The sequence below is a fragment of the Pseudorasbora parva genome, chromosome 5, assembly GCF_024679245.1.
Source record: "Pseudorasbora parva isolate DD20220531a chromosome 5, ASM2467924v1, whole genome shotgun sequence".
NCBI lineage: Eukaryota > Metazoa > Chordata > Actinopteri > Cypriniformes > Gobionidae > Pseudorasbora > Pseudorasbora parva.
This window is the reverse complement of record NC_090176.1, coordinates 6,124,327-6,146,826: the sequence shown is the minus strand read 5'-3', so window position 1 is coordinate 6,146,826 and position 22,500 is coordinate 6,124,327. Positions and strand designations below refer to the sequence as shown.

Genomic DNA, 22,500 nt, shown 5'->3' with positions numbered 1-22,500 from the left:
AAATGTCAACAGAGTTCAACAGCACTGTGTTGCCAAGTCTGAGTTTTTTTCCACGGGTTGTTTTCTATGTCGGCAGGTTGAAGCGACCTCAATTATGTGATATATAGAATCATGAGTGTGAATTTTAGCAGCAACCTTGCGCAAATAACACATTTTATCCCCAAATGCCATATTTTCCCCGGAGAACCCCCCGATTGTTTAGGGCTAGTACTTGGCGGGTTTTGTGTGTGTGTGTGTTTGTGTGTCTGTTTCTCACCACAGTGATAGTCTCTCCTCAAGCTCCAGGAGGAAGTGTGTGTGGTGGGAATGTAGCGGCTCATAGGTGGAGCTCAACAGTGTCTTCAGGGTGTCAGGAACACAGTCTTCTTTATCCAACACTTCCTGAAACTAACACACACACGCACACGCACACACACACACACACACACACACACACACACACACACACACACACACACACACACACACACACACCAATCCCATTACGACACCTTATCATTGTGTGACTTTATATCATGTGTCTTTAACAGCAGGTGTTTGTTATAGTGGACACATTTAAACGTACACAGCTAAGCTATAATTAATCAAATGAATTAGAGATCATGTATGATAAATTAAGGAAACGAGATGAAAGCACATCCCCAAATATCTTCGCTCAGTCAAATAAACGAGACAGAGCGAAAATATTGCATAAAAAGTGAAGAAATCAAGACAGAAATGTATACTTTATAATGTCTAATATTAAAATAATATTAAATAGTAACAAACATTATACATATTAGAAGCTCTCTTGATAAGCACCTGTGTGAAAGGCACAATATGTGCACTTTTTAATGAAATATCAACACACAAAAAAACACTTGCATAGTGTAATATATTTAATGCAGTTGTATAATTTGTAGTTTGTAAATCCAGATAATGGTAAATGGACTGCATTTATATAGCGCTTTTAACACACCCTATGGCCATCCAAAGCGCTTTACATTTTGCCTCACATTCACCCATTCATACACCGACGGCGATGTCAGCCACGTAAGGCACCATCCAGCTCGTCGGGAGCAGCTGGGGTTAGGTGTCTTGCTCATGGACACTTCGACACTTGGTCAGGTGGAACCGGGGATCGAACCACCAACCTTCTGGTTTGTAGACAATCTACATGAACCACTGAGTCACTGCCGCCCCTATCCCCTATATAATATAATGTGGACAGAAAAAACAAAAAACAAAACAAAAAAAACATAAAAAGTAGATCAACTGGGACGAGCAGGCTTTGGGTCAAACGGAGCAATTTTTGCGATAAACTTTTGACTTGACAGAGACTCCGCTCTTGCATGTGTTTTAATAGACATGTAAGCAAAAATATATACTACTTATTGTACATGTAATAGTCATGTACAGATGATTTTAATAGATATCCAGATGAAGATACAGATATGATGTGACAGCTGATAATGCATTGTAGTGCATCAAGTGTTCGTGATTATACATAATTCTGTTTGGGTTATGCTAATGAAATTACACAGTTATATTGCACTTTGTTTGTACTCTAGTAATGCTGGTGACCAAGTCTATGGCAGTGAAATGATATGTGTTTGTAACAAACGCACACACTCACACACTTTGGTGCGCAGTCATGCTGGGACAGGAAGGGGCCGTCCCCAAACTGTTCCCACAAAGTTGGGAGCATGACATATTCCAAGATGTCTTGATGAAGCATTAAGAGTTCCATTCACTGGAACTAAGGGGCCAAACCCAAACCCTGTAAACAACCCCACACCATAATCCCCCCTCCACCAAACGTTACACTTGGCACAATGCAGTAAGACGAGTCCTGTTCTCCTGGCAAACCCAGACTCGTCCATTGAATTATCAGACTGAAACGTGATTGGTCGCTCAGAGAACACGTCTCTCTGCTCTAGAGTCCAGTGGCGGCTGCTTTACTCCACTGCATCCACGCTTTGCATTGCTCTCTGTGATGTAAGGCTTGAGCTGCTCGGCCATGGAAACCCATTCCATGAAGCTCTCTACGCTGTTCTTGAGCTCATCTGAAGGCCAAACAAAGTTTGGAGCCATTGACTGAAGTTGGCGACTTCTGCCCATTTCACAAATGGATTTATTGCACAGGGGTCAGCCTATCACGGCCCCACGCTTGAGTTCACTTGAGCTCCTGAGAGCGACCCATTCTTTCACTAATGTGTGTAGAAGCGTCTGCAGGCCGAGAGCTTGATTTATACACCTGTGGCCATGAAGGGATTGAACACCTGAACTCAATACGTTTGGTAATATAGTGTTTCTCTGGATGGTGAAAATGCCATCTCCCATCGTTCCACTCTTCCTCAAGCATCATCAAGCTTGGCCTTTGTTACTGTTTTAAAAATGCGACCTCTGGCGCCGAAAATGTACATGTTGTGCTTTAAACTGTGGTAAAGTCCAAGAAAAGCCACATTGCCGGGTTCCCATGTTTTTAGGGACTCTCCATGAAAACTGTCCTAAACCGACCATCACACAAAACTTTCTGCATTTTTACATTTTCAAAACAAAACAAACTAATTCTGTATGATGTGAAAGCTTGTTTCCTTGTGTGTGTGTGTGTGTGTGTGTGTGTGATCTGATGAAGTCTGTCCATCATTTACCGCTGTGATCAGCTCCAGGTCCTTCAGGTACGTCCTCTCAGTGCTCAGCAGCTCTTTAGCAATGAAGTACGCCTTATCAGTGGGACACATCTGCACAAACACACACAAAATCAGCACAATATATCACTCCATTAAAAATGACCTTCACCACAGTGGAGTCATGGAGATGCTTTACTGTGCATATAAACACACACACGCTCGTCCAGAGAAGAGTCACTACATAATGACTACAATTACACCACAGTTCAAAAGATTTTCTTTAATGTGTTTAAAAACATTTGACATCACGCAGATCTGACCTTCCTCCTGTTGTCCTCCTCATCATCAGTGCGTATGGCACCGCTGTCATTCAGCATGGGCGAGATGAGAGGAGACGGCGTCGCTCCTCTACAGTCCTCGGCGTGACCATTAACTAATGTGAGCGAAGCACACGTCCCATCTGAGGATGAGACACACACAGATGAAGACCGTTAGGACAGATTCACAGATTGTTTCAGTGTCTGATGGCTGCTCATTTCTCATATTTTGGCATGATAAAATATGCATAAATAACAAAAAAGTACCATGATATTACCATGCTTTTTTTAGGATATAACCCATGGGAGTGACATTTGGAGTGCCAAGTGAATAAAGTGGAATATGGTGATTATACAAAATCATGATTTTTATCATAATTGTTGTAGCATGGTATTATCATAGTACTCTTGGCAAAGGTTATTTTAAAAAATAATAATATATTGAGTGTGCATGTCTATGTACATGTCTCCTAAAGGAGCATGTCCCGCTAAACTCTACTCCTACAGGAGGTGTCTCTCAGTACTTGCCCAAATCCGCCTCTTGTGTTTCCTTAGAGTAGTGCAGTGATGATGAGCGAAGCAGCTGTGAGTGAAGCCTGACACACACACACACACACACACACACACACACACACACACACACACACACACACACACACACTACCAATCAAAGGATTGGACACGTTTCTCACAAGCTTAAAGCTCCCAAACTAAAACTTTGAAATGGATTATTTAGTCCCATATTCTGAAAAGAAGTACACCTTATCATACTTTTAAATGTAGTACTTAATAGTTACACTTTTAGGGAGTCCTTGTTATAGAGTAATGCTACATTTAAGCACTAATTGTAGGGTAACCATTTTAGTTTAATGTAATTATGAATAATTTACTGTTATTATAACTGCATGTAACGTGTAACAACAACACTAAAATTAAAACAATGGACATAGTGTCTTTGACGTCACCCGTAGGTTTCTGATGAGCATTTTTGAAGCGTAAAGTTGGTGGAGCAAGCCATCGCCATCTTAGCAGCACGTCACCGCGTGTCACTTCGGGGTGACAGTAAAATAGGCAAAGCGGCAGGACGTGGGTGGAGCTGAGGTGACGTAACGACTAACAGACAGAAGACAAACGGCTAGTAGTGACAGCAGCAGCATTCCACTTCTCATCAAGGGGCCATGCCCTTAATTATGCAGACCTTTAAGGCTTGATATAATTTAAACTAATGAGTTAAAAAAATAGAGATCATCTTGTCTCTGGACCGACTCGATCACATGATCAGCTCTGTGCTGTCGTGTCTCTGGACCGGCGGTTCACTAACACTAACATGAAACCAGACTTCATTCTCCCCAATGGAAAGCATAGTTACATTGTCTGATTGTTCCCTATATAGCTCACAGCCTGAATCGCCCCCTTATCCCCTATATAGTGTACTGTCTGAATCGTCCCCTATCCCCTATATAGCTCACAGCCTGAATCGCCCCCTTATCCCATATATAGTGTACTGTCTGAATCGTCCCCTATCCCCTATATAGTGCACTGCCTGAATTGCTTCCTATCCCCTATATATATAGCGCACTGACTGAATCGCCCCCTTATCCCCTATATAGCGCACTGCCTGAATCGCCCCTATCCCCTATATAGCGCACTGTCTGAATCATTCCCTATCCCCTATATAGCGCACTGTCTGAATCATTCCCTATCCCCTATATAGTGAACTTTCTGATCGTTCCCTATCTCCCAAATAGTGCACTGTCTGATCATTCCCTGTTTATAATGTAGGGGGCGGGGCTTCAGACTTAGAGGGCATTTGATTGGACAGAAAATCTAATGAGAAGCTGAAGTGCAGAGTGATGTCATCAGAATCATTTATGTTTATTGGTGGAAGTGAGAGACTGTAAGTCTTATATCTGTCATTGTTTTGGAGCAACACTAACTTAACAGTTAGACTAACATATTCATCCTTAAAGACAAAATAATTCAATTTTGATTTCATGGGGACATTAACTGTTTTCAGACACTTAATCGCATGTTAAATGCAACTGTATTATAGTTTAAATTGATATTAAATGCAATTAGCTGAACTTTAGAGTGTTTTTTTTAACTTAAGAAGGACTTGATGCACCTTTTTATATAATTTCATAATTGCTTATGCTAAATGTACTGACAAGCATTGATATAATTTAATCAATAAAATCATTTCTATTAAAAAGTGTATGTCATGTATTTAAATGTATTAGTAATTACACATTTGTAACAATGAAGTTGCAATTGTGTACATTTAAAATACATTAACTTTAAATGTAATAATTCAGGACTTAAATGTTTTAAGAAACAGTCATTTAGTGTTTATATTTAAGTGCATTTTAGTGGCCTCTCACGTAATATTATACAATCAGCAGTTTTATATACTTTTAAGATTTAAAGTACACTACAGGTGCACATTCAATACAATTAAGCACACTTATTTTTTTCACGAGGGCAGATGGTGCAGGAAAACCCCCAGTATACATGTGAACTCCTTTAGTGAATATGCTGAATGAACAGAGCTGGAATCAAAGAAGAGAGTTTTGGTCACTACATACTTGCCATTTTTCCATTTGTATTACAGTAAGGCAAAAAAATATTTAGTCAGCCATCAATTGTGCAAATTCTCCCTCTTACAAAGATGAGAGAGGCCTGTAATTTTCATCATAGGTACACTTCAACTATGATAGAAAGAATGAGAAAAAAAATCCAGAAAATCACTGATTTTTAAATTATTTATTTGCATATTATGGTGGAAAATAAGTATTTGGTCAATAACAAAAGTTCATCTCAATACTTTGTTATGTACCCTTTGTTGGCAATGACAGAGATCAAATGTTTTCTGTAAGTCTCCACAAGGTTTTTACACACTGTTGCTGGTAGTTTGGCCCATTCCTCCATGCAGATCTCCTCTAGAGCAGTGATGTTTTGGGGTTTCGCTGGGTAACACAGATTTTCATCTCCCTCCAAAGATTTTCTATGGGGTTAAGATGTGGAGACTGGCTAAGCCACTCCAGGACCTTGAAATGCTTCTTACGAAGCCACTCCTTCATTGCCCGGGCGGTGTGTTTGGGATCATTGTCATGCTGAAAGACCCAGCCACGTTTCATCTTCAATGCCCATGCTGATGGAAGGAGGTTTTTACTCAAAATCTTGCGAAACATGGCCCTATTCAAACTTTCCTTTAAACTGATCAGTCGTCCTGGTCCCTTTGCAGAAAAACAGACCCAAAGCATGATGTTTCCACCCCCATGCTTCACAGTAGGAATGGTGCATCTCAGCATTCTGTCTCTTCCAAACACGACAAGCTGAGTGTTTACCAAAAAGTTCTATTTTGGTTTCATATGACCATATGACATTCTCCCAGTCCTCTTCTGGATCATCCAAATGCTCTCTAGCAAACTTCAGACGGGCCCGGACATGTACTGGCTTAAGCAGGGGGACACGTCTGGCACTGCAGGATTCGAATCCCTGGCGGTGTAGTGTGTTACTGGGGTTTGTTCATTCGTGGAGTAAAATTTCATACTATCAAGACCCCCCCCCCCCCCCCCACCCCAATGTGGTTCTGGGATTTTTGCTCACCGTTCTTGTGATCATTTTGACCCCACAGCGTGAGATCTTGCGTAGAGACCCAGATCGAGGGAGATTATCAGTGGTCTTGTATGTCTTCCATTTTTTAATAATTGCACCTTTTTTTTTTTTTTTTTTGTGGGTGCCCAAATACTTTTCCACCATAATTTGCAAATAAATTCTTTCAAAATCAGACGTGTTTTTCTGGATTTTTTGTTCTCATTCTGTCTCTCATAGTTGAAGTGTACCTATAATGAAAATTACAGGCCTCTCATCTTTTTAAGTGGAAGAACTTCCACAATTGGTGCCTGACTAAATGTTTTTTTTGCCCCACTGTATTTCATACTTTTGATTGCTTGAAAAAATGAAACATTTTAACAAGGAAGGTGTCCAAAGTTGCAACTAGTGTTCATACAACACAAACTCATCCATGTAATCCACACAAACAATGCATACTGCAACATACATTCATAAAACGTGATCTAATGCATGTATACCGCGCTTCATATACATGTGCTGACAGACAGCGAGACATGCGGTGTGCAGCCACAGACAGCAGGGAGGAGGGTGGGGTGTGTGGGGGGGGTGGGATTATGAAAAATATTAGCTTCATAAGCTTAAAAAACAATTGCTGAGTCTTAAAAGGCCAACTGTAACTTTATTGACACTATAGTGCACAAAATACATTGTTAAAAAGTCTAGTGATTCATAAAGAGCAGCAGAACCAAAGGTCATTGAGAAGAAACAGGCAGGAAACATCAGAACAGAGAATAAGCTTGAACAGTGCTGAATGAGACAGAGGAAGAGAGGGAACGGCTGTGTTCACAATAGCACCTAGCATACTACCACACTTGTTTTGCATTATGCAACATGTCCTGTATGTATGCGATGAATAACGCAGTAATGTGCAGAACACAATGGGAGCACACTGCATGGGATACTATAATCAACGATTTCCCATGTAGTTTCTTTTTTGTTGACTGATTATTTGATCAAATTAGGTTGTATTTTCTACATCTGGATTACACGTGCCTTATTGTTATGGTACAGTATGCCAACAATATGTAAATGTTGGTTGCATATTTAATTCTTCACATACTTTATGTTTCATATTGTATTTTTCTAAATAGTATAAATGTCCAATGTGCAGCACGCAGTATGCTTGTATTCCATTCTGAACATAGCCATTGTGCGAGAAAGATCATCAACATGTCATTCACACTGATCAACAGCAGGTGGCGTGATTGTTCTCAGGCCACGAAGCTGATGGAATCATTTGAAAACAATCCTGGTGTATAATTTGATCATTGTGTGAACAAACAAAAGAAGATCAGTCATGTCACAGACATACAAAAGGATATTCAAATTTTCATGTGTGAAAATTTCCCAGAATGCACTGCTTTTCAGCTTTCATCGAACAGAACGGCCATAGGAAGGGAGAGCATGCAGCGCAGCATTTAAACACACCAGTAGTTACAAAGATTCATTCATTCCATTTAAATGCCAGCAGAAAACATAAGCATTTATTGAACATAAATGACAAGGATGACAAGCTGTTTCAGAAAAGAAAAGGTATAAAACAAAGGTGAATATCAGCCAATAGTGCAGTGACATCAAAGCTGAGTGAGAAATCAGACAGGGATTAGAAACAGGCGGCATTATCACATTTCTATTGTTTTTTTCTGACAATGAAATCTACAACAGGTATGCAATTTTTTTGTTAAAATATCAGAAACCTAAATGAAATGGCCTTTCTAATCCCTGCTGAAGGATACCGGTTAAATCCACAGGTAAGGTAAGGTTGATGTGCTCAGGGAGGGAGGGACAGGGAAACACAGCGAGACGCTGACACAAATGCGCTCATGTGACACTTTCTGTCTATAGACTGAACCATCACACAGCTTAAAGGGACAGTTCACCCAAAAATGTAAGTTCTGTCATTGCTAAAGCCTAGTTCACACTGCCCGATTTTTGCCCCGATTTTGAGTCGCCGACAGGTTTTGCGAAATCACCGTCAAATGCCCGAGATCATAAGCAAATCAGTGCTCGTGCACGCTAGTGACAATCACACTGTGTATAATCCACGACGCGATCAGAGAGAATCGCCGACAAGTCGCCGACGCCGGTGTGATATATGGCTGCTAAATATCTGGACCTGTCGGCGATTGAAACTCCTGCTGTGTGAAATGAGTTCTGACTGAAAATTACATCAGCGATGACCGACAGCCAATGAGAGAGGGAGATACAGGGCAGCGGGAGGTTCAGGGAGGAGTTATAGAGCAGAATATCAGTATTTTAATATATATATTTACAATTCTATCAAACAGAAACAAAGGCCAAACATGTACGTGTGATCTTGCATTGTTTACTTGTCACATTCCACGTGTAGTTGGGAAACGTAGTTTGCACACCAGAGAGTGAGAGTGAGAGAGAGAGAGAGAGAGAGAGAGAGAGAGAGAGAATTGTCTGCGATTCTTCCTCTTGTTCAGTCATGCAGTGTGAACTCCTCTGTCGTCAAACCATCGTGCAGTGTGAACACAGCAGTGACTGAATGATACCCCAGATAGTCATGCAGTGTGAATAGAGCAGAGACCCGACGAGTCTGAAAATCGTGCAGTCTGAACTAGGCTTTACTCAACCTTAAGTCATTTCAAACCCATATGGCCCAATGTGACCAATAAACTGTATACGATCAGGTGCATTCTAAAAGAGAAGCGCAAACATTCTATAGAATTCTTCCTTTCGTGTCCCACGGAAGAAAACAAAAGTCCTACATGAATGCGAGTAGCCTATATAAGGACATAATTCCATCAACTGAAATCTCTTACTGACAAATACATTCATCACAATTCTGACACAACAGGACAAAAACACCTTATATTCAAAATGTTTACATTTAAATCTACCTAATTCAAAATCATGCAGGATTTTATAAAATACCATTAAATGTCAAATCTCTGAATCTGCTGGTTTCTCGCAGTAAACCGAGATATTTTCCAGGCTCACGCAGAACGGGAAATGAGCCGTACAATGAAGACCATGATTTAAAGCTCATTTGCCAAAGCTCAGGATGAATGAAGCTTCAAAAATCACACTGTCCTTTAAATGATTAATGTACAAATGGCAATGGATGTTAAAGAATATTATTGAAGATGAAGGTCTACATCTGGGGTAGCCAACCCTGCTCCTAGAGGGATACCATGCTGCAGAGTAAAGGTGCGTTCACACCGAACGCGAATAGAGCGTCTGGAGCAAATGATTTCCATGTTAAATCAATGGAAAACGCACGTTGACGCGTGTCTGGAGGTCCTGGATAGACGCGTTTCACACTGCATGATGGACGCGATTCCGCCTCATTTGCGCGTCCGGTTCGCGTGAATAACGTGACTTTGAAGCACATTGAGCGTCTTGCGCGATATGCGCGAGTGGTGCTTTTGGTGTATTAATGCGTTTGAAGCAAATTCGTGTCTACACCCAAGATGAAAAATGTGAACTTTGGCGTCAATTCGTAGTTTTAACCAATAACGTAGTTTAAACCAGGTAGTTAACCAATAAGGGGCCTGCTTGCTGCTGTCACGTGGCAAAGTAATGAGAAACCCTGCATATAATTAAAACATACTGTTATTTTGTCACTTAATGTAGTTTTAATGCTTTTCAGTTAATAATGTAGTTGTTTAAAGCTAAAATGTGTGGTTTACTTATAAAGACAGTGCCTATTTAAAAGAACACTCTTGCGTTTTTGGAGTTGTGAGATCCAGGCGATCTCCGGGCGCTCAGCGCTCGTTAACCCCGGCGAGAGCAGCCTATCCTCGGCCAGTCCTTCTGGCGTTTGTCGCTGGCTCGGATGTCTCTGTAGAGGTTAAACATGACAAATTATTCGTCTTGTGTACATCTAATGGGCGATCTTCGGTCCACTTAATCTATTGTTGCCTACCAAATCATTTTGACTGAGGGCAAAGTGAAGGTTTATAACTTTATTTTATTTAAATATACATGCAGTGAAGATCATCCAGGTAGTGCGTTGGCTGATCCACATGTGTGGCTGTTAATGCTTAATTTATATATTTTTTGAAAATGAAAAGAGGCAGAGTGGTGTTTTACGACATATTTCACCTGGAGTGCCGTTAATGCTCGTCTATTTCGCTTCGAATGTTCGATTTCTACGCGCATCCAATTAGCTGCGGACACGCGAATGGATTCAAAATGTTCACGCGTCAAACTAGACGAGGTAGATCTGATTTTTACGCTCAGTTCGCGTTCGGTGTGAACGCAGCGTTAAGCTCCAACCCCAAACAAACACACCTGGACCGGCTAATCAAAGCGCTCAGGATTACTTGAATGTAACAGGGTCCACTTTCCTGCAGAGTTTAGCTCCAACCCTGAGCAACCCCCCCGCCCATAACCTTCTAGTAATCCTGAGGAGCTTGATTAGCTTGTTCAGGTGTGTTTGATTAAGGTTGGAGCAAGTGCCGGAAAAGTGCCAGGAAGAGGTTGCTACACATGCTTCTGTGACAGGGATGGGCAACTCTGGCCCCCAAGATCCACTTTCCTGCAGAGTTCAGCTCCAACCCCAACCCCAACCCAACACACCTGAACCAGCTAACCAATGTGCTCAGGACAACTTGAACATAACAGGAAGTTGTGTTGGTGCTGGGTTGGAACTGAAGTCTGCAGGAGCAAGGTTGGGTACCGCTGCTCTACACCAGAAACTCTGGGCTTCAGGGTCCAGTTTCCTGATCAGTATAGCTCCAACCCTGATCAAACCCACGGTAGCTTGAAACACGCTCTGCAAGAACAAAGAAATGTGTTCGTTTTCTCGAGGCGGCAAAAACAAGAACAAACTTCGTTCTGGCCAGTACATTCCATACTTCACGAGAAAAGCAGGTGCCGATCATCTGAGGTTCTCCGCATTAACCCTGTCCACATTAAATGTACCAATCACACATTAGTTCTCGGACACCCGCAAGAAAAAAGTTCTGCTCAGGCGATGTATCGAGAACTCCCAAACCAGGGCTGCGAGAACAAATTGACGTAATTTTGTTCTCGCAGCCCTGGGAGCTTGTGGAGTATGTTGTAGCATTATAACCATGTAGTCATCCTGAAGACCTTGATTAGCTTGTTTGGGTGTGATTATTATTTGATTATAGTCGGAGTAAAATTCTGCAGGAAAGTGGATCTCAGGGGCCAGAGTTGAGAAGGTTGCTACACATGTTTCTATGACAGGGATGGGCAACTCTGGCCCCTGAGATCCACTTTCCTGCAAAGTTCAGCTCCAACCCTAACTAAACACACCCAAACAGGCTAACCAAGGTCTTCAGGATTACTAGGAAGCTACAAGCAGGCGAGTTGTATCAGGGTTGGAGCTAAACTCTGCAGGAAAGTGGATCTCCAGGTCCAGAGATGCTCAATGCTAAAAGTACAACAATCATTATAAATGTAGTATCCAAGCTCTATTTCCTAACGTTATATAAAAAGTCTAAAAAGTCAAAAGTAATGATTTATGGAGAGTGTTCCTCATAAAGGCGAGGCATGAAGGCCCCATAAACCGTTCTCCCTCAAACTCTTTCATATTACAGCCTCACCATTAACAACCCCTACAAGCCAGGGTGGACTGATGAGTTGACATTGCTGTCAGAGCCCCAGATTTAACTTCAAGACTAAACCTAACCCTAACATCTGATTGGTCGACAGCAATGTTGCTCCACGACCAACAAGGATCTGGATCCAGGAACAGGTCTTACTTGGCAAAAATCACGGTCTCATCTACCAGTTATGGTTCCTTGCATGTTTCCAACCCAGCGATCCTGAAGTTGCTCCAGGGAGTGACAACATCACTCTGGGTTTCTGAATTATTCCAGATTATTTTTGCATCAGGAACTGTGAGTAATCAGTGTTCTGTGCAGAACTTGGCACAACAAAAGTCCCCACTTGCTCAATACAGAGGCTGGATACAATCACTTACAGTAAAACTGTAAAGAGTTTTGCCTCAAGAAAGAGAAGAATATCCACCTTGTCACACAGCTAAGGCCATCTCAGGTTATAGGAAAAGAAATCTCTGGCATGCCCGAGAAGCACAACGCAATTAAGTTTTCATGCTAGCAGTTAAACACTTGCATCCCTTCCTCATCGCTGAGGTTCACACACCCTCCTTCATCATCAAGATCGTCTAGCTGCAAGCTTCCGAAGGAGTACTTGTTTCTGGGGAGGCGGGACGAACTACGGGCGGCTTGGTTTTCAAACTCTAGCGATTGGCTGCAGGAGCCAGTAGACTCCGCCTCCTCAGAGTCGCTAGTGTCTGTGCCACTACTGGTGGAGCCATCAATCATCTGCACAGCCCCGAAGCGGCGGTGCGGGGAGCTTGGCTTGAGATTGGCCTTGCCGGGAGGCGTGAGTCCGTTGGCAAGCATTCGGCGCTCCAGCATGGCCATTCTCTCAGAACGGGATAGACTGGGAGGGTGGGGCTGATTCAAGACGCGCGTGTTTCTTTCTAACTGGCTAACTGCGTTCTGGGACTTTTTTGCTGAACGATTCATAATCGGGGAGCAGCTACTAAAAAGTCCACCCTTTTCCTCCCGTCCTGCTTTTGAACCAAAGCTCCACCCGCTGTGTCCATTATACTGGGCGTGGCTTAGTGAGTTGGTCCTGTGAAATGAGGAGGGGGCGGGGCTAGGAGTCAGGCTCCTGGTGCCTGTGTGGTGGTTTATGGGGCTTTTTGCAGCCAACTCTTCCATTAGGGTGCTATGAAGTGGCCCACGTACCCTGCCTCCAAAAAAAGATGACTCAAAAATGTTAGCACTTTGATTGGGAGAGGAGGGGCTGGGATAGCTGTGGGCGGGGCTTTCGGCTTGGCTTACAGGGGAAAGAGGCGGAGACTCTTTCTGCCTGAACTTGCCCAAGTATCTGTCCTGCTGATGTGCCCGGTGCAAACCAAAACCTGTGCCGTAAGCACTGTCACTGTTGCCATCGCGTGTGTGTGAGTGTGACCTGCTGACCCGACCTCTGACTTCATGTTCACTAAACTCTGCATCACTGCAGTCAATATAAGGAATGGATGAGCTGCTGCCTTTAGCTGCGCGGGACGCCAGACCTGCTCGATCGACGGCGGGCTGCTTATCTGCCTGACTTCTGCTGTCCTCCTGAACGGGGTATGTTTGGTCGCTGCATCCGTTGCGCTGAGTCGATGGGGAGGAGTTTCCACATGGTCTTAATACCGCAGAGTCTTCAGAGCTTACTAAAAATGAGCCATCCCAGCTCTGCTTGACAGCCTGAGAGAGGACGAGATAAAGATAAAAGTCTTCCATAAGTGCCTAAATATTACAGGTTCTGGAATATTCTGGGTTTTATCCAAGTTATGGTCTACGATTACCAGAAATTAATCAACTTGTCGTTTACATTAATACTTTACTTTATTTATAAAAAAGACCATTCTTAACATAAATGTTTCCATTCCATGTACCAGATTTAGCTCAAAGCTCATTTTCAATCGCAGTCCTCTGCTGCGCTTACAATGCAAGCGTAATATTCCAGAGGGTGTAGAAACAGAAATGTGAAGCTTGGTCATGAATTACGTTTTATTATTTTATCTATAAAGTTTTTTCTGCCACTTTAGGGTGGAACTACTTGCAGTGTTGCCAAATTGGGGCACTTTCATACGCAAGTTTTCCTCTGTGGATCGCAAGATTTTTACTGGGGAATACTACCCCACTCCCAGAATGGTGGTTTTGGCCGTGACGGGGCGGGCTCGAAATGTAATCGAAATTTTGGCAGGTTTTGCTACTCAAACCTGGCAACCCTGACTACTTGTCTAGGTGAATGTACTTCTGGTTATGCCAAATCTTCTGATTATGGGTGGAGTTTGCTCCATGTGAATAGTAGTATGGTAGTAATTAGTAGTATGCATAAATTACTATTCATATCCATTCCTAAAGTAAATATAAAAATGAGTGAGTTTAAGCAGTATTGAAACCAAAACATTCCTTAAAAAAAAAACATCTCTATTAATATATAATGCCTTGAAAACTTGCATATGTGAAGCCACTAACTTGATTTGGCACTTGGTGCTGTGCAGAGCGCAGAGGTGACAGGCTACTGTTGTACTGCACTCTACTGTGCTTCCTGAAAGAGAAAACAACAAACACACACAATAAAAAATACAGCCTTTCAAGTTTACACCGAGTATATCTTAAAGAAACAGCAGTGCTAAAGAACTGACTTTCAATTCATTGAAATAACAGATAAGACTCACCTATCAAAGGGCAGTTTTTTAAACTCATTTTCCTTCACATAATCTATCACCTGCTTCTGTGTCCGACCGCTGTGGAGAAGAGGGGGCAATTAGTCCAAACGCAGAAGATGACATGTTTACAAAAGCTCCTTACAAAAACAATTAGCTCCTTGTTTTTCAGAATTAAAGGGGGTATACTTTCAAAGTATTCCAAAGTTAGAAAAGAGTAGCTGAAAAAATTAATAAAATAAAATATATATATATATATATATACAGGTCCTTCTAATTTTTTTTACATATTTCGATAAAGTTCATTATTTTCCATAAAGGTAATGATAAAAATCAAACTTTCATATATTTTAGATTCATTGCACACCAACTGAAATTTTTCAGGTCTTTTATTGTTTTAATACTGATGATTTTGGCAGACAGCTCATGAAAACCCTCAAAATCTCAAAAAATTTGCATATCATGAAAAGGTTCTCTAAACGAGCTATTAACCTAATCATCTGAATCAACTAATTAACTCTAAACACCTGCAAAAGATTCCTGAGGCTTTTAAAAACTCCCTGCCTGGTTCATTACTCAAAACCGCAATCATGGGTAAGACTGCCGACCTGACTGCTGTCCAGAAGGCCATCATTGACACCCTCAAGCGAGAGGGTAAGACACAGAAAGACATTTCTGAAGGAATAGGCTGTTCCCAGAGTGCTGTATCAAGGCACCTCAGTGGGAAGTCTGTGGGAAGGAAAAAGTGTGGCAAAAAACGCTGCACAACGAGAAGAGGTGACCGGACCCTGAGGAAGATTGTGGAGAAGGACCGATTCCAGACCTTGGGGGACCTGCGGAAGCAGTGGACTGAGTCTGGAGTAGAAACATCCAGAGCCACCGTCACAGGCGTGAGCAGGAAATGGGCTACAGGTGCCGCATTCCCCAGGTCAAGACACTTTTGGGCTACAGAGAAGCAGCACTGGACTGTTGCTCAGTGGTCCAAAGTACTTTTTTGGGATGAAAGCAAATTTTGCATGTCATTCAGGAAATCAAGGTGCCAGAGTCTGGAGGAAGACTGGGGAGAAGGAAATGCCAAAATGCCTGAAGTCCAGTGTCAAGTCCCCACAGTCAGTGATGGTCTGGGGTGCCATGTCAGCTGCTGGTGTTGGTCCACTGTGTTTTATCAAGGGTAGGGTCAGTGCATCTCGCTATCAGGAGATTTTGGAGCACTTCATGCTTCCATCTGCTGAAAAGCTTTATGGAGATGAAGATTTGGTTTTTCAGCACGACCTGGCACCTGCTCACAGTGCCAAAACCACTGGTAAATGGTTTACTGACCATGGTATTACTGTGCTCAATTGGCCTGCCAACCCTCCTGACCTGAACCCCATAGAGAATCTGTGGGATATTGTGAAGAGAAAGTTGAGAGACGCAAGACTCAACACTCTGGATGAGCTTAAGGCCGCTATCGAAGCCTCCTGGGCCTCCAGAACACCTCAGCAGCGCCACAGGCTGATCGCCTCCACGCCACGCCGCACTGAAGCAGTCATTTCTGCTAAAGGATTCCCCACCAAGTATTGAGTGCATAACTGAACATAATTATTTGAAGGTTGACTTTTTTTGTATTAAAAACACTTTTCTTTTATTGGTCGGATGAAATATGCTAATTTTTTGAGAAGGACCTGTATATATATATATATATTACAGACCAACATCTGTTGTTGTTTTCAGCACATCTCTGTGCAAATTGTTTTCTGAGCCACAATGAGCAGCGCAAATAATACTTGACCTGACATAAAACCTGCACCCTGTATTTATTTACCATAAGAGCCTTAAAGGTAGAGAAGCACAAACGGTGAGTTTAATTATAGCAAGGACAGAGAAAATGCCTAAGAAAAAATTATGACAACAAAATTTAATTACACAAAAATTCATGATATAAACCCTTTAAATAATCAAAGTTGCACAAATCAATATTACCCTTTCAAACTGAAATAGCACTTTAGCATACTTAAAAAAAAGATACTTATTATAGAAATAATATATTTTACAAGTGAATTGCAATGAAATTCAAATACATTATATGTATTTAAATGTTTTATTATAATATTTATCATAATTAAAATGTTTATTAAATGCAATTAGCTGAACTTTAGAGTGTTTGGCTTAATGCAATCTTTTACTATTCAGGCATAACATTATGACCACCTTCCTAATATTGTGTTGGTCCCCCTTTTGCTGCCAAAACAGCCCTGACCCGCCGAGGCACGGGCTCCACATCACTGAGCCTTGGCCGCCCATGACCCTGTGGCCGGTTCTCCACTGTTCCTTCATTGGAGCACTTTTGATAGAGACTGACCACTGCAGACCGGGAACAGCCCACAAGAGCTGCAGTTTTGGAGATGCTCTGACCCAGTCGTCTAGCCGTCACAATCTGGCCCTTGACAAACTCACTCAAATCCTCACACTTGCCCATTTTTCCTGCTTCTAACACGTCAACTCTGAGGACAAAATGTTCACTTGCTGCCTAATATATCCCACCCACTAACAGGAGCCGTGATGAAGAGATCATCAGTGATATTCACTTCACCTGTCATAATGTTATGCCAGATCGGTGTGTATATAATTTCGTAACTACTGCTGCTATAAATGACAAGTCAAACTTTTAATTTGACATTATTACAAAGTGCACTTTTTTAAAAGTGTATTTAAGTGTGTTAAGAAATAGTTAAACATGAACCTCTCTTTAAATACACTTAAGTGGCCTTTTATTTCATTAAATCTTTCTCCGCCGAACACGAAAATTTCCGTTATTTTTGAGAAAACGCTTCCAGGCCAATAACGGGATTTTGCGGGTTTCTGTGTTTTCAATGTCGGGCGCTAGGGGGCGCTATTGCGCATCTTCTGAATGAGTACTGAATCTCCTGATCAAAACACGCGAGTAAGACGCAGTGAAACGAGCTATCGCATGTAATCATATGCATATGAAAAATAACGTGATCATCAACATTAAACAGCATATGAATCAAAACTGCCTAATATTACTGAATGAAATGTGGACCCAGGACGAGCTCCAGGACTGTGTAAGCATTAGGGGTGTTGATGGACTCGATCTCCTCCATCTGTGTTTGATCATCTCTGAATCTGATCTGGAAACAGTCTTTCACAAATACGTGATTTTCTCAGCTTTTTGTTCAAAATGTAGCTTTTTTTATGAAACCTACCCATATTCAAGTGTTGATAAAAAAGGAATGCATGAAGCTAGAATAAAGGGGGGGGGGGGGGGTTGTTTAAAAGAAGAGGGTCCGCTCTTTATTTTGATATATTGCATGCTCAGATATTCATTAAACAAAATATTCTATGGGCTATTACATTTTTGTGAAAATTGTCAAAAACCCTGGCAACTTTTAAAAAAAACGCTGGCGGGGAAAGAGTTAATATATTATCTGCCAGTACATAAAAACCCACATACTTTGCAGTGGACGTGCACATTCAATACAATTAAGCTCACTTCTTTCCCACTATTAAGGGTTCACACTTCACATATCATGGAGTGCAAAGGCAAAACTATTAAATTATGTCTATTTTAAATATTGCAAGTATATCAACATTTATTTTATTTCTGTACAAATATTTCTGTAAAAGAGCAGCTTAGACATTCTGCTAAACATCCCCTTGTATGTTTGACAGAAGAAACAACATGCAGGTGAAGTAAACGATGGCAGATGTTTATGAATATTATTTTTTGAGTGATTTACCCCTTTAGATGTAGTATTAATCAACAGTTTCATCATTTGTGAATAATTATCAGGCATTGCATAAAAAAATCCTTTTACAAAATGATTCAAAACAAATGTAAATGTAAACTACCTCTTCCATGTGACAGATGCATTGAGTTGAGAGGGACTGTGATGCTTAAGGGCTGCTTTTATGTCCAGCTTGTCAACGATTACAGGAGCCTCAATTATATGACTATACCCAAATATCCACGGATACATCTCATCAGACGTTAGTACCTGAATCTGAAGGAAGAGCCCCTGCTGAACAGCACCGGTTTAGGTTTGGGTCTGGGCTCCTCAAAGAGCCTGAAGAAGGCGTGATACTCCACACAGATCTTCCAAAACATTTTACAGCAGTCCCGACTCGCCATCAAAAACTCCAGAGTATCTTGATTAACATTTTGCTACAGGACGAGACAGACAAATGGACATTACAATGAGAGCCTAATGCAATGACCAGTGCCTGCTAAAATAGTAATATACAGCCATAAACGAACAGAAGGGAGACTCACGCTAGGGTCAGCTCTTAATTTGATAAGGAACCTCCTTCTCTTGAAACTCAGCTTGCGTATTTTAGACCAGTTGAAGCTGTTGATTCTGGTGTGCCCCTGAGTAAAGCACAACTCGAGTCACCTAAAGCTCTCTGTTCCTCATGTGTGTGTGTGTGTGTGAGAGTGTGTGATTGCATGTACCTGAAACACGAGGACATCTCCGTGTGCTACAGCCAGGCTGAGTTTGGTTCCTTCTCTGTCTTTTGCCGGATGAAGTCGGATACCGTACATCTCCAACCTGCACGCTACCTCCAGCAAACGGTAATCTGACTCTGCTGGTGTCTGCCCACTTAAACACACACAAACACACACGTTTATAACACTGACTGGTGTTTTTGTTGCTATATGCTCTATTGTAGCCAATTTAAAGTGCCCCTAAGGTGCTTTTTGGGATTTTTCATGCAGTGTGTAATCTAGCTGTTTGTGAATGAAAATGGTCCGATGAGTGGAGTATTTGTCTCGCAAAAGAAAGAAGCGATTCTGAACGGCCTGAAACGAGTCGTCAGTAATTCCAGTCTCACTTCCTGCTGTATGTAACAGATTTACATAATGCCAGTCTATGGTCTACACGCCAAAAAATACACTTCTTACTTAGTATTTTTGTCTTGTTTTTAGTCAAAATATCAACAAAAATTTACTTTAAGAAACATTTACCAGACAAGCAAAACTTATTGTCTTGTTTTGGGGGGAAAATAACTCAAAATGAAGAGAGTTTTTGCTTAAAATAAGAAATAATCTGCCAATGGGGGAAGAAAAATTATGTTTTAAGATTATTTTTCTCACCCCATTGGCAGATTATTTAGAATATTTTAGGCAAAAACTCTCTTCATTTTGAGTTATTTTTCCCCCAAAACAAGACAATAACTTTTGCTTGTCTGGTAAATGTTTCTTGTTTTAAGAATTTTTAGATGTTTGGACTAAAACAAGACACAAATACTAAATCTTCTTCTTTCGGCTGTTCGCTTCAGGGGTCGCCACAGCGAATCATCTGCCTCCATCCAGTCCTATCCTCTGTATCCTCTTCTCTCAGACCAACTACCTTCATGTCCTCCTTCCCTACATCCATAAACCTCCTCTTTGGTCTCTCTCGACCTCCTGCCTGGCAGCTCTAACCTCAGCATCCTTTCACCAATATATTCACTCTCCCTCCTCTGAACATGTCCAAACCATCTCAGCCTGGCCTCTCTAACTTGAGCCCCGTTTCCACCAAAATTACCCGGAACAATTTGTACCAGGAACTTTTTTACAGGAACTTTTCTCCCCCCCAGACCTGCAGCTGTCTGCGTTTCGACCGCGATAAAGTTCCGAGATTAGGCAGATTAGTCCGGTGATGTAGGACTGCGCGCGACTGCTCCTCCATGCCAGTGAAGGACATGTAATCATTTTTAAGTGTACCGATTGAAAGATTTAGTGGACTATTTACATGAGACGTTATCTAAACCGATCTGGTGTTTACATGTGATGACTTTCAATCGCAATCATTTTGTCACATGCAGTTTGTCTGCCGCATCAAAAATGTCAACGCTGTTTTCTCCAGCAGCTGAATGTGTTAACTGTAGCCATAGCAACTCTTAACGGCCACCAGGACTAATACAGTATTATTTATAGCTATTTGTTGTAAAGTGTAATAATCATCACAGAAAAAAAAATCTTCTGTCAGGCGCAGTTAAAGTAAAAACTGCCCGGGGCAATATACGCTGTGTCATTACTCCAACATTATCTTCATAACTCACAAAATAAAAAGTTTACCCCTCAGAAAAATTTACTTTCCTCTCTTGTCAACATGAGCGCGGCGCGCGCCGTCACGTCATGTAAGGACACACACTTATAGTAATCGGTCAGGTCGTTTACATGGTGAAAAAAAAAGAATAACGAGTATGGAAGAGATTCAAGCTGTGCTGCTTTTGCTGGTTATGTATAGGTTTACTAAAGAGGTAATTAACAACGACAGAAAAGAGCACTAATATGCAGATTCAGCAGCATATTCAGAAAGCTTGTAAAGCTAGATTTACAATGACAATGTATATTATTATCAGCTATTACGGACATTGAACGTGAGATGGCTGAGACGAACGCGCGCCATTAGACAGAGAGCAAGACTGATATTTACTGAACGTAGACCAAACCTCGCAAAAGACTTTTAAAAATGCCTGTTGAACTGAAATGCTGCGTGAGCTCAACCAATCAGCATGTTCAGCGCCCAAGTCCCGCCCTCGAAAGTTCCTGAACTTTGAAAAAGTACTACCCCGCGAGCAGGGCCGTTTGGAGGGGGAAATATTTACCCGGAACTTCATTTAGACCCTGGTTCCTGCGGTCTAAACACACAAAGTACCACCCAAAGTTCCTGGGTAAAGTTCCTGTGGTGGAAACGGGGCTTTGGTCTCCAAAACATCTCACATGGGCTGTCCCTCTGATGTACTCATTCCTCATCCTATCCATCCTCGTCACTCCCAAAGAGAACCTGAGCATCTTCAGCTCTGCTACCTCTAGCTCTTCCTCCTGTCTTTTCCTCAGCGCAACTGTCTCCAAACCATACAACATCGCTGGTCTCACTACTGTCCTGTACACCTTTCCTTTCATTTACTCTTTTATCACACAACAGACCTGACACTTTTCTCCACCCATTCCCACCTGCCTGCACACGCTTCTTCACCTCTTATCCACACTCCCCATTGCTCTGGACTGTTGACCTAAGTACTTAAAATCCTGCACCTTCTTTACCTCTTCTCCCTGTAACCTCACAAAAATACTAAGTAAGAAGATATTTTTTTGCAGTGTACATCGACCCTCAAACACTGCAGTTTTATCTGAGACTGGAAGAGTTTGGTTTGTGTTGTTCATGTGGAGGAGACGCTGTTTTCTGCTGACAAAGCAAATCTACTTTAATGAGATTGATAATATAAAACTGATGCCATCGTTACTGTATCAAGAGCTGAGATTCAAAATGAGTGTTTGGTTTCTGACACATGCTGTAAGCGGCTGACCAATCACTAACGGACTGGCCCATCTGACCAATCAGAGTAGAGTAGACCAATCTGGGCCAATCTGACCAATCAGAGTAGATCTAGAACCTGGAGACTCACGTGTGTTTATGGTGGAACTCCATGATTTTGTCCATCAGGGCCATCTGGTCAGGGATGTAGTTGGTGTTAAGCAGATGCTGTCTACACTGAGTTTCCTCGAAATCCCCAATCTCAGCTAAGTAATTACACACACACACACACACACACACACACACACACACACACACACACACACACACACACACACACACACACACACACACACACACACACACACACACACACACACACACACACACACACACACACACACACACAGGTTGACTTTAAGTAACTGACTGACAGAGACAGTGAGAGAGACATAAAAGTACAGGATGGATGAAAATATTAAGCAACAAACATGCCT

The 22,500-nt window shown here is 41.8% G+C and overlaps 1 protein-coding gene across 1 annotated transcript in view; it reads right to left on the bottom strand.

Moving 5' to 3' along the window:
* Window positions 1-22,500, bottom strand: part of LOC137074993 (FERM, ARHGEF and pleckstrin domain-containing protein 1) — a 67,230-nt gene that overhangs the window by 16,081 nt on the left and 28,649 nt on the right. The window contains exons 7-16 of the mRNA XM_067443114.1: window positions 22,155-22,269; window positions 19,213-19,360; window positions 19,033-19,128; window positions 18,758-18,924; window positions 14,772-14,840; window positions 14,569-14,641; window positions 13,614-13,791; window positions 2,933-3,072; window positions 2,634-2,723; window positions 257-387 (exon numbers count right to left, since the gene is read on the bottom strand). Coding sequence (XP_067299215.1) covers window positions 257-387; window positions 2,634-2,723; window positions 2,933-3,072; window positions 13,614-13,791; window positions 14,569-14,641; window positions 14,772-14,840; window positions 18,758-18,924; window positions 19,033-19,128; window positions 19,213-19,360; window positions 22,155-22,269 — 1,207 coding nt within the window. The remainder of the gene's footprint in view (window positions 1-256; window positions 388-2,633; window positions 2,724-2,932; window positions 3,073-13,613; window positions 13,792-14,568; window positions 14,642-14,771; window positions 14,841-18,757; window positions 18,925-19,032; window positions 19,129-19,212; window positions 19,361-22,154; window positions 22,270-22,500) is intronic.